This window comes from Grampus griseus (genome assembly GCF_964374135.1).
Source record: "Grampus griseus genome assembly, chromosome: 2".
Lineage (NCBI taxonomy): Eukaryota > Metazoa > Chordata > Mammalia > Artiodactyla > Delphinidae > Grampus > Grampus griseus.
Genome location: NC_139018.1, coordinates 119,490,103 through 119,503,570, shown reverse-complemented (window position 1 = coordinate 119,503,570; position 13,468 = coordinate 119,490,103). Strand labels below are relative to the sequence as shown.

The following is a 13,468-nucleotide window of genomic DNA, read 5'->3' as shown; positions in this document are numbered from 1 at the left end:
ATTTTTATTTAAAAAAATCCATTAAAAATTTTGTTTCTCCACACATGGATTTTAATGTGTTACTTTTCTTTCCATGATATGCTTTACTTAAATTTGTGGTCATCTTGCCATTTAGTGGTGAGGTTTAATTGCATATCCAGGTTATCCTGTGTGTAAATGTGTTTAACGTAGGTGTCTCTGTAACAGGAATCTTATCCATCTTCTTCACCAATATGGTTTGTGGACTCTGATGACCCAAATCTGACATCAGTTCTGGAACGTCTAGAAGACACTAAGAACAACAATTCGGTGAGAAAATAAGCCACACTACTTTTTGTTTCTCATGAACATATAGAATTTAAGTGTTAAGAGGTAATATGATATAGAAGCCTGATTAATGATTATTTGATAACCTGGTTTTTAGCTCCTTTAAGATTTCTTTTTTTTTTTGTCCTTCATATTCTACTGTTTAATACCTGGTTTTTCATTTTTATTCCCCATAGGTATAGTCTTAATTTAGATCAGGAATTAGGTGGTCTCTTTTCCATGAATCCTAATCATTAAACTAAGCAGGCCTTTTTGGTTGGGACCACTAGCCAAGGTAGGAAGTAGAAAAAGGGAAAAAGATCAAGGTAGATGTGAGGGGGAAATAATGACAGAATGACACCAATTGCTGTTTCTGTCAAGAGTCTATAACTCTGAGTAAAAGTCAAAGGTATATAAATAAAAAGTTATTTTCTAATATATAAAACAATCTAACTTTCCATTTTAGAAACCTGGTTTCTTTGATTATAAAACTATGTGACCATTGTGAGAGAACTAATAAAATTAAAAACAAAAAAAGGAAAATAGAAATCTTATTTTCTCTACCTGATACAACCATTGTTGACATGATGGCTATTTTTTCTCGGTATTTTTTTCCCTTGCTAGTAAAATACACATACTCTTATACATATGTTTAAATAGTTGAGGTTATGTTTTATATAATTTAAATGCTTTTTTAAAGTTAACATTATCATTACATTTTTCCACGATGTCACAAAGTCCTTACAGAAAAATACCAATTATTATTTGCAGGTGACATGATTGTTTACCTTAAAAAAAAAAAATCGAAAGGTGTCAGCTGAAAAAGCGATTTTTAAGATGACTGGTTAAAAGTTCTATTATATAAAAATCAAGTTTTCCCAAATATCAGCTATAATCAGAAAATATGGTGGACAAGTATTTTATTGACAACTCTAAATACCTAGGAATAAGGTTAGGTGTGCAGGTTTTGTATCAAGAAAACTACAAAAATTTGCTGAGTAAAATGAAAGACTTGACTACTGTGTTCCTAGATGGGCAGACTCCATATTATAAATATGTCAGTTATCTGTATAGCTTCATGTTAGTTTATAAATTGAATGCAATTCCAGTAAAAATCCCAACAGATTTATTTTTGGGACTTGACAAGTGACTCTAAAGTTTTTGAAGAGTAAATAATCAAAAACAATAATGGAGTTGAAAAAAAATGAGAGACATGTCTGACCAGATATTGAATAAAATAAAATATTGAGTACTGGCACCGAACTGGACAAGTAAAGGCAGTTAGAAGTTTAGAAACAGAGTCATGCAATTGAGAATTTAGAATGAGTTAAATCGAACCAAAATACTCAATAAGGAAAGGATAGATTGTTCTATTAATAATAAATGGGAGAACTAATGATTTGGGGAATTTAGAGACTTACCTCAGATTTTTGTCACCATAAGTTAGAGGTGGTTTAAGCACATCTATTCTTAAAATTAAGAACAGAAGAACATTGGTTTATAGAGTATTATAAGAGTAATAAGAGAGCCATGAAAGAGGAAAAAATTAAAAGCTAGACAGACATATGTTCACATCTCCAGCAGGGGAGGGGGCAACAGGACAGGTAAAGAGGGATAGACTTAGCTCCCTTACTGCTTAGGAGGTTGCCTCTAAAGATCTAAAGGTGTAAGTTTTGTAATAGTAGAAATGAGTGGGGTTATTTTTTGATGTCTAAAGTATCCATCAAAAAAATGCTCATAAAGTAAATTGACATAGGATATAAAATGGGATCCAATTTCATAAATAAATATTTACATAAAAGAAAAAAGCCAAAACTCACGCTTCACTCTTTCTTATACTCTCTGCCAGTTATTTTATTACCTAGTCTTGAATAAGAATAAGCTCTATTTCCTCACCTTTAATTCATTTAATTCATTTAATTCTGGATTCTGCCATCTTTGTTGTACTAAAATTTTTACATCTAGTTGCCAAATCCAGGACTTCTTTTTTAGTCCTAAAGTTTCTGCAGCATTTTGATACTGTTGATTCTTTCCTTATTGAAACATTTCTCCATTCAACAAACACATATTCCTTATTGTCCACCAATAAAGAGCTGGTTAAATAAAAATTACTGTATAGTTTTATGATAGAATATCATGTTGAAGTTAAGAAGAATGCAGCCAGTCTTTCCACAAGAGCACATACAATGTTCCATACTAAGGTGAAAAAGCAGGGCATAGCATATTGTCTATAATCTGGCTCCTTTAGTATATGAAGTAAAAATAAATAAATAAATAAAAATAAATCTATGCTGGATTATACATACCTTTTTTTCCACCTGGGTGGATACAGGAAACTATTAGTAGTAGAACGCAGAAAAGTATTTTTTAAAAAATTGGCTTCTATGCCAGGCTTTGTGGTAAGTGGTGGGTATAAAAGACAAGTCATATCCCTGTCCTCTGGGAACTGATAATCTGATGAGGATTTCCATCAGATCACTGTCTCCTGTTTTTATCTCTTATTATTGCCTTGCCTTGGTCTCCTCTGCGCTCTTATTCCTTGGTCTGCCTCTTTCTTCTCATTCTGCGCTTTCTCTGAGTAATCTCTTCTACTCCCAGTACTTAAATCATGGCCTATATTCCAGTGATTCCTAAATCTGTATCTCTAGATAAAATTTATCTCCTGAGTTTGAAACCCATTATCTGTCTATATATCACGCAGATCCAGGGAATCTTACTCAGATGTGCTGTGGCTGTTCAAAATGATTACATCTAAATTTAAACTCATCTACCTCTTAGTACTCCACCTCCCGCATCATGTTTCCCCTCAAAAATTCTCTCTGTGATTGTGAATGGGGCAAAATGAAATAATGAAACTTGTTACCCATGTCTGAAGCTGGGAACTATCTTAGAGTTCTTTTTTATACCAGTGTTTCCTGACTCCCACCCCCTCAACTCCAGACTATCTAGTAAATTTCTAAGACCTGTCCATCTCCCTTCTATAAGTATTTCTTAAATTCTTCCCCATGATCTTAGTTACTTCCTTCGATCCCTCAAACACTTTTTTGGGTGGAGTGTGAAGTTGAAATTCCTGGAAGCTGTGCTGCCCTGTTTCTTACTGCTTGGTGCATCTCCACCACGCTGCTGTCTTTCCCACAGTGCTACCGTAGCTCTTCCTGTACCAGGGGTTGGAGTGTCGGGTCTGTGTCCAGCTCACCCTGCCTCGTCTTTGTTATGTACTGAGCACAAAACAGAGCTTATTGGATGGATAACAAATCCACGGTGGGGCTTTGCTGCTTTTTAAGCTTGAGGATATTTTTTTATACTAATTTACTGCTCAACTTTCCTCATTTTTACTTGCTCCATTGTCCACTTTGGAAAGGCTTGTTCTTTGCTTTGTTTAACCCATTCTAATTCTGTCTGTTTTCCTCAGTCCTTCATAAACCTGCTCCTTTCTCTTCATCTCTTTTCTTGGTTAGAGACATCCAGGAAACTGTTCCTGACCAAGTGAAGTAAGTTACCTTACTTGCTGCCAATCATGGCTACTGATAGTGACCATTCTTCTTAAATCATAATTCTAAACTTATACATTGAAAACAATTTTTTAAACAATGAAAAACATGTTTGTGCATATAATTTACCTTGCTTACTTAAAGTAATATGCTTAAAAATCTGGATTTAAAAATGGAAACGAGTTATTCTTTGCAGTTTTCCTAGTAAGGTTTTTGTTTGTTTGTTTGTTTAGACAAACACTTAAGAGCCTACTAAATGTCAAGTGTTTTCACAGAAGAGTTCATTTAATTTTTACCCTTATGAGAAGGTTTTAATTTCCTTGTTTTATAGATGGGGAGACTCAAAACTCAGGGCGTTAGATACTGTATCCAAGGTCACCTGGATTCCAAGGCTCTGTTTGCTAGACCACATTTGCCTCTACTTTCAAATGAATGACTGTGAAATATATAATTTTATAAACCGTGTGCAGCAACACTGCCTCTGTTTTTTGTAGCCTCATTAATGTATTAATGTACTCTTGTAAGTTACTAAGAAAAGAAGTTAACAACTGAAAATTAGACAATGTCTGGAGCTCCCCTTCCTCTGCCATTTTGTTGATGTCATTCTGCTAGGTATCAGTTGTCGGGATTGCACTAAAGCCATAGTAACTTTCTTACACTAGCAGCCCCTAAAATATTTTTTAAAGACTGTTATTTTATCTGTAGGCTGTAATTGAGCAGTAATAAACTTTTCTCATTTCCTACTGGATTAGTTACAGTAGTTATAGTGTTATTCATGTCTCTAAGGGCTCTTTAACATAATGCTTATTTACTGAAATGTGTTTTGTAGCTTCGTCAGCAGTTGAAGTGGTTGATATGTGAACTCTGCAGATTATATAACCTTCCTAAGCACCTGGATGTTGAGATGCTAGATCAACCACTACCCACGGGTCAGGTAAAGTAAAAATTCTCTAGTATTCAAGAGCTAAAATAAATTGTCTCAAGCACAAGTAAAACTAGGATGATTTCTCATTATTATACAACTTATTTAGAACTTAGTTTTTGTTTTCCTGTTGAATTGTTTTGTTTGTTTTAGGTACTAAAAATAACCTTTTCATTCTTGGGAGCTGCTCTTATTTACTATGACAGGCAAACAGTTGCCCCCTCTCTACCACCACCTTTTTGTTAATGTTCCTGGTTTCCATGACTGTTCCTTGCTTCTGCAGTTGTTTGCTTTTGTTTATTCACTTACCTTCACCTGGAATGCCATCTCTCTATACCCATTTTTGCTTCTTAAGTCCTAACTCAAATGTTATCTCCTCCAGGCAGCAGAAGTACCCACTAGCTCACCACCACTTCTAAGCGCTCTGGATTTCTGGATTTACCTATTTAGGCATAATTTATTGATTTGTACAATAACAAAGATTTAGCTTTTATACCACCCACTTACCCACCCACCTCCCCTTCCTAAAACATCATTATATTTAGTAATATGAATAATCACCACTTATCATTAGGACTTTGTAGTGTAGAGTTTTATATTTCATCTGTACAGTTTTTTGTTTTGCAATGTCTTCCTTATAATAATAATTCTTAGTTAAAAAAGTTATGTTCTGTCTCTTTTCTATGAGATCTCCCTCTCTTCTGGAGCCTTTGGCTCTTCTGCACCAGTCTTGGCAGGTTCTTTTCTGGGCTGGCTATTAAGCTGTCATATTGAAATTTTTCTTGTCTCCTCTGCTGGAGTAGTAGATCCATTGTTTCCAGATTTCATATCTTCTTTCTTGGCTTACCTTTTCTCATTTTGCCTGAGGAAGATGATTTTACGCAAGTAAAATCTTAGAAAAACGTCAAGGGGTAGTACATTTTCTGAGTTCTAACTTCTTAAAAAAAAAAATATATATATATATATATATGTATAGCCAGACCACCATGGGTTTGAATCTTGGTTTAATTACCTAATTAGCTTGGGCTAATTACCTAGCAATATGTACATCAGTTTCCCATTTGCAAAATGGGGAAATGGTAGTAATACCTATATTTGGGGAGAGCTATAAAGATTAAATGAGTTGGTGCATGTAAATCATTTAGAGCAGTTCCTGATGCATAGTAAATGCCCAATAAATGGTAACTGCCTTATCTTGACTGATAGTGTGGTTGAATATATAATTCTAAGTTGAGAATAATTTTCCCTGAGAATAAATGGTAACTGCTGTTGTCTTCTAGTCAATGGTATTGAGGCCTGATGCCATTCTGAGTCTTAGTCCTCTCTGTGCGACTTCGGGAAGCTTTTAGGACTTTGTCCTTTCCCTGCTGTTCTGAAATATCACAGTGGTGTACTGAGTTTTTTTGTTTGTTTGTTTGTTTTTTCCATTTTTGTTGGGTACTCAGTATGGATGGACCTTCTCAAATTTGGATTCTTGAATCTTTCTTCTTGGGTAAATGTTCTTGTATTTTTTTCTGTGGTAACTTTCTCCTTTCCATTCTTTATTTGTTCATTTTGGAATGCCTACTAATAGGATTTTAGACCTCCTCATTTGAGTCTTTGTATCTCTTATTATCACTGTATTCTGTCTCTGTCTTAATTTCAAATTCTGGAACATTTTTCTTATCTTTCAACTTCTGGAAATTTTATTTGAACAGTCATAACTTTAAGTTTTATTTTGGTTATTTATTGCTGCTTAACCAGTTACACTAGAACTTAATGGCTTAAAACAACAGTTCTATCTCGCACGACTGTGTGAGTTGGTTAGGCTTAGCTGGACAGTTTTTCTGCTGACTTCACTGTGCAGTCAGATAGTGGCTGGGACTGGTAGTTATTTGGACACATGACTGCACTGAAATGTCCAGCATGCCTTCTTCATTCACATGTCTGGTGCCTTGCTGTTCCTCACATGGCCCTTCTGTCCACATGACATCTCCTCATTCCAGGGTCTCTTTACGTGGCTTCTCTTTATTTAGGAAGGTAGTCAGAATTTTTATTTTTGGCTTCTAAGAGAACAAAAGTGGAAGCTGCCAGGGTTTCGTAAGGTTTAGATCTGGAACTGGCCCAGTGTCATTTCTACCATGTTTATTGGTTAAAGCAAGTCCAGGGCCAGCCCATATGGTGGGAGGGGTCCATATAAGGGATGAATGCTGGGAGGTGTCGTTCATTGTGGCTCCTCTCCAAAGATGAACCATAAGTTCTTGTTCTCTGATTATTCCTTATTGATAGCATTCTGTTTTTGTTTTTATCAATGTAATATATTCGTGAGTGTCTTTAAGGAGTTACTTTGATACTCTCCCTCAAGCATCTCTATTTTTCTTTAATAAGTTTAATAAGTCTTTAATAATTTTTTTTTTAGTTTATCTTGGTCTTTTTTTTCTTTCTGAAGACTTTCCTCATATATCTATTTATTCTCTGTTGCTTATTCATGTTTTTTCCTTCCTCTTCTTCATTCATATTTGAGAGAGGTGTACTGAAAGGCTGATTGGGAGTTCTTTGTTGCCAAGACTTGTCAACTGATCGCTTTTAGGAGGAATTTAAGCTGACTTCAACCCCCTATCCCCCACCCCCTATTTCCTGGCATAATCATAAATGATGGCTGGAACTATTTGGTTTCTCTGGACATGAAACCTTATAATCTCTTGCTTGAGGTAGATATGTATGCCTGAGTTTTGCTTAAGGAGAGCAGTGTGTTTTGGTGGCTGGACAGTTTGTTCTGTATATAGGCTTTCAGTTAATCTACATTTTCAATCCTATCCATCACTCCTGCTGTCGAAATGTACCTGGTGTCTGAGTCTAGAGCCTCTCCAGGGTGCTGTGGGACAAATTAGCCACCTGATTATCCCCTACCCTATGGCTTTACTTGTTTGCTCCATTAATTACCATTCTTCCATTCACTGTCATCTTCTAGCATGAGTGAATTCTTTTTTCTGCTGGTAGCCCCCTTTTATTTTTTGTTACCATTATGTGTTTGTACAGTGTTTATTCTTCATCGTATGTCTTCATTGTAATTCTAGTGGAGCCTCAGGAAAGAGATGGGAGAAGAATATATTTTATGTTCAATCTGCTTCTTTAGAATATTTGCAACTTAGGTTTTTAACTTAATATATCGTGGACATAGTACATATAGATCTACCTTGTTTTTCACGACTGCATTTAATTCCATTCACAAGATATAACTTGTGAATTACATGAAGAAATTTCCTAATTTTGAGTCATCCTTGCATTCCCATAATAAACGTTCGGCGCCTACATAGGTTGGTAGTTGGGGGTGGAACACAATAGATGTGATACTTTATTTTTGGATTTTTATACTTTAACTGAGATTGTAATATAGTCTGTTTCCCTTTAAGCTCTTCTTGCTTCATTTTGGTATCAGGGTATAAGCAGTCTCATGACTTGGGAAGCTTTGTGTTTTTTTGTTTGTTTGTTTTTGGTTGTTTTGCGGAACGCGGGCCTCTCACTGTTGTGGCCTCTCCCGTTGCGGAGCACAGGCTCCTGACACACAGGCTCTGGACGCACAGGCCCAGCGGCCATGGCTCACGGGCCCAGCCTCTCCGTGGCATGTGGGATCCTCCCGGACCGGGGCACGAACCCGTGTCCCCTGCATCGGCAGGTGGACTCTCAACCACTGTGCCACCAGGGAAGCCCCAAGCCTTTGTTTTTTTCCTAAGATCTAGGACAGTTGTAATTTTCAACTGGGGGCAGTTTTGCCTCCCATGGGGCATTTGGAAGTATCTGGCTATATTTTGGATTGTCATAGCTGGCCGGGTTGGAGGAGTGTGCTGTTGGCTTTTTGTGGGTAGACAGGATGTTACTAAACATCCTGCAATGTCAGGACAGTTCCCCACAACAAAGAATTATTTGGCCCCAAATATCAATAGTTCCAAGGTTGAGAAAGCCTGATTTAAACAAAGATCTGAACCTGATCCATTTTTCTCTTCTGTGTATTAGTCTATTTAGATTTTCCATTTCTTCTGTCAGTTTTAGTAATTTTAGGTTCTAAAAAATTGGTAACTTCATCTATACATTTGAAGCTCTTGGAAAGATGTGCAGAGTATTCACTTTTTGTATCATCTTCATGTGTGGTTATAATCCTGAAGTTTCCTTGATTACTTGTCAGAGGCTTGTCTGTTTTATTATAATGGTCTATTGAAAGAACTGGCCCTTAGTTTTATTTGTTAAATTGAATGTTTTTATTTTTCAGTCCAGTCTTAATAATGTCTCCTTTTACGTTTTTAGTTTACTGGATCAATATGATTTAAAGTGCTTTTTTATCAAACATGTAAGGGTGGTTGTTTTTTTCCGAGTGCTGTTTGACTTTATTGCACAGGTTTTAAAATTTAGTATACTTATTTTCTAAATAGTTTGTGTTTTCTAAGTAGTTTGATTCCATCTCTTGTTCGTATCACTCTTATATTTTACAAGAAAAAGTTCGAAATAATATGTATTGAAAGCATATAGACATAAGTTTAGTATAAAAGTTATGATGAATACCTGACAACTATACCACCTAGCCACCACCCAGGTGAAGAAATAGAACATTGCTAGCACTGCAGAATCTTCTGCAGGCTCCTTTCAGATTATCATTCCCTTGTATGCTAATCCTCTCCTTACTTTTCTCTAGTCTTATCACTCATATATGCAACCCTGAACAATATGGTTTAGTGTTGCCTGTTTTTTGAGCTTCATATTAAGTTATACTATGTAGTCTTTCATGTTTGTCTTTGCTCACCATTGTGAGTATATTCATTTATATTGTGTGTAGCTGTAGTTCTTTTACATTGCTGTATTTATTCCATTGTTTGAATGTACCATAACATACTTATCCATTTGACTGTTTACTGACATTTGGGTTAATTCCAGTTTTCTATTAGGAACAGTGCTACCATGATCATTCTTGTCTGTAGTACATGGTACACCCGTGCAAGTATGTCTCTGGGCATGTATTTAAGAGTGGATTACTGGGGCATGAGGGTCCATTTCTTCTTAAATTCAAGAATTATTTAGAAAAAAATGTTTTTAGAGATTCTCAGACAGCTTTGGGGTTTTTCGTTTTTCACTGTGGTCAGAGAATATGGCCTGTAACCTTTCAGCTGCATTAGCAGCAATTGCTTAGACTTAACCATTGATGTTGCTGTTGTCTCCGCTTATTGCTGTTTCTTGTATTCCATGGTTGCCCCTTTCTGAACTATATCCCTGAATAATGTCTTTTTTTCTAGAAAGGATTTGTGGGGATGTGTATGAAGAGTGTTCCTTGAATACTGTGTCTGTTTTTATTATTCATTTAACAAATATTTATTTGACTCTGTGTAAAGCACTCTATGTACTCTATGTAAATGTTGAGGATCCAGTGCTGAACAAACACAGGTATGGCTCCCATCCTGATAGAACTAGATATCAAATTCTAAGTTCATAATTGAGTCTCTTCCAAGTTCTTTACACTTTTTTCTTCTGGTATTTGTTGTTACAGATGAAAAGGCTGATGCCTGTCTGATTCTTAGCTCTTTATATTTTTTCTTTCTGGAAGTCGGCATGGTTTTTTTCTTTAACTGTGAAGTATGGGGTTTTAATTTCCAACATTCCTTTGGGGCATTCAGAGCCACTTGCTATTATGAAGTCCTTCTTTAGGTTGGCAACATTTGTCCCTTTCCCTCATCTTCTGAATGAATGATGGATGAATATTGGATCTCTGTATTCCTATTTCCATTTCCCTAACTCTTCTCTTATTTTAATCACCTTCTCCCCGTCTCCCACCTCCTTTTTCTCCACATTTTAGGGGAATGTCACAGTTTGGTTGTCTTCTTCAGTCATAAATATTTTGTTCATTTAGGTCCATTGTTCTCTCTGGCCCCTCTGAGTTTTTTTTTTCTTTGAGGGGAGATCTTTTTGATTTTCCAGAACTTTCTTGTTCTTTACATAATAATCTTGTTAGGTTTTGTGGATGCAGTATCTTCTCAATTACTGCTAAAGATTCCAATTATTAGATTTTTAAATTCTGTTTTATTGCCTTCATTAATAATGCTTCAGGTCACTTTTTCTGCTTGTTCAACTTGGTGCCTTTCTTTCAGATTGCTAGTTTTCTTCAAATATCTGGTGATGCTTGGTTATCTACTCATTTATAGATGAGGTATACCATTGATCAGTATCAGTTGTTATGAGTGTCCTCAGCAATTGTCAGTCTTCTGTGCTATGGCCTCCCCTTTCTGGTTTTGCACACCTGTGCTCTGCCTGTGGCACGTGAATGGGGACGTGCTGGCAGGTGGACTTTTACAACTCCTGAGTAAAAGGGAGAGATAAATCTGTTAAGAAATTTTGCTGCTGCATTGAGTTACATTAAAAAATTGTCTTTTCTCTCTGGTTCTGACACACTAAGAGGCCAGCAAGGTTGGCGTCCTATATGAGTGTGATCCTTACCAGCTGTAGTTGGAACAAATACAGCAAGAATTTCTAGGGGAAAAAAATCCTACTAAATTTTTATATATTGTGTCGTAGAGAACTGCGCTGTGGTCCAGGAAGCTTGTCTTTATGAACTCTGACAAAACTAGGTATGAAGGCCCTTCTTGAAACCTCGTCAGATTCGTTGTGAATGAGTGTTAAATTGTGTCTTATACAGAAATATTGTGGTAAATGACATGTTGTTTAAAAAAAAAAAAAAGAAAAATAGCTCCTTAGTGAAATGGTGATCACTTTGTAACTTTTAGTTTTGTACAGTGTCTATGCCTGTGTAACACATTTGACCTTTTAAAATGTAAGCCAGTAGAATTTATGGAAAGATTCAGGCTTTTCAAAGCTAAAAAGGTAGATATTTTAAGAAACCCATCGTCTGGGGTATTTTAAGCAAAAGAAGCCATTAGCCTTATACACGTAGCTATATGTGTAAAATGTTTTCTGACTTTAAATTAGAATATGTTTAAATTTTTTTTCTGTTTTGCTTTATATTTGACTAATTGCCTTTCTTAATTTCTAAGGCATCTATTAAGTTGAATTTTTCAAAATTGCTTCTTCTTAAAAAGCTGATACATATTATTTGTCAAATCAAAGCTGAATTTAAAAGTAAATGTTTCAACTTTAGTAAGCTCTTAGTGGAACTGCAGTGACAGATGATTGATACTTTGTCCCTAAAATCTTCTGAAGTACTCAGTGTTTGCTTACTTATTCTGTGTAGTCCTGGCAAACTCTTTTCTCTTTGCAGAATGGGACAGCAGAAGAAGTGACTTCAGAAGAGGAGGAAGAGGAAGAGATGGCTGAAGTAGGTATTTTATATAAGAATAACATTTCATAACTATCTTCACTTTTGAACATTTTATTAATTTTCTAATCTCCTTTATAAACCATTGTTAATGTGGAATAATGAGAAGCACATTGAATTTGTAATTTAATACAATTTCTAAAATCTGGCTTTACCTCTAATTCATCGTATACTTTTTAGCAAATTTCTTATCTGATGTCCTTGGATTTTATTTCATGGAAAATAAGAGCTCTTAACATTTAGCACTAAAATTATATTTACATTTAATAGTAATCAGTACTTAACCTGATTTGGTTTAAGAATAGGAACTACGAAGTTTCAGAATTTTTGTGTTTGAATAAAAGGAGAATTTGACCACATTTCAGTGACTATTCACTCGAAGTAATGAAAACTATCTCATGTTGAAAAATCATATAAGAATATCAAAGAGGAAATTCCAAAGACACTGAGCTTAAGTCAGTTTAGTTGCCAGCCATTGATAAAATTTTAGACGTTTTCAGGCTCTGAGTCTTTGCATTTAAATTCAAACTTCATAATGAAGAATCTGTGTCTCTACATTGACCTGATACAAGGGATTTGAGTTCCACAGTCTTGGTTTTAAAACATTTTTCTGTTTGGATCTTAGAATTAATTTAGGTTATTACCTTAAATCTAAAATACACTTCTTAGAATGCCTTAGAACTAAAGTAGTTGTTGGTTTGTTTTGTGAGTCTGGAAGTAAAATAGTTCTTAACATTGTCCAGTTAGAATGATTTTTGGGGGGATAGATTTTTTTTTTAAATGTTTTCATGCAGTTTAACTTAGGAATAAACTGCAAGAAAACATTAAACTGGGACTTCCCTGGTGGTACAGTGGTTAGGAATCTGCCCTCCATTGCAGGGGGACGTGGGTTCGAGCCCTGGTCTGGGAAGGTCTCACATGCTGCAGGGCAACTAAGCCCGTGCGCCACACATACTGAACCTGCTCTCTAGAGCCCGTGAGCCACAACTGCTGAGCCCACGTGCCACAACTACTGAAGCCCGCACACCTAGAGCCCGTGCTTTGCAACAAGAGAAGCCACAACAATGAGAAGCCTGTGCACCTCAACGTAGAGTAGCCCCACTTGCCGCAACTAGAGAAAGCCCGTGCACAGCAACAAAGACCCAACACAGCCAAAAATAAATAAAAAAGAAAAAAAGAAAAATTAAACCTTTACCATGGGTCCAATGTACAATAAAGTAGACATTGTACTCAAAGAGTTTATGTACCTTTCTTTTTTCCCCTCACAAGATAATATGAAGAAAGGACAGCAGCATTTAGGGAAATCTAGAAAGGTGGGATGGACTTTGGAGATGTCAAATTAGGATAGGTGAAAAGATATCCTAGGCAACTAAAATAATGTGGTAAAAAGGCCCAGAACAACCCTGGGCATGGTGTGTTTGGGTGCATTGGACGCTGTCCTTTTGGGAGAAGGACATTGCTGTATTGGAGTCTTGGAAA

At 35.9% G+C, this 13,468-nt stretch overlaps 1 protein-coding gene across 2 annotated transcripts in view; it reads left to right on the top strand.

The window, feature by feature from the left end:
• Positions 1-13,468, top strand: part of UBE2Q2 (ubiquitin conjugating enzyme E2 Q2) — a 72,222-nt gene that overhangs the window by 10,593 nt on the left and 48,161 nt on the right. Inside the window, exons 2-4 of one of the 2 annotated variants that reach the window (XM_082647799.1) lie at positions 187-288; positions 4,606-4,710; positions 11,933-11,989. In XM_082647799.1, the coding sequence (XP_082503925.1) occupies positions 187-288; positions 4,606-4,710; positions 11,933-11,989 (264 nt within the window). The remainder of the gene's footprint in view (positions 1-186; positions 289-4,605; positions 4,711-11,932; positions 11,990-13,468) is intronic. The other variant, XM_082647800.1, reaches the window with a different exon arrangement.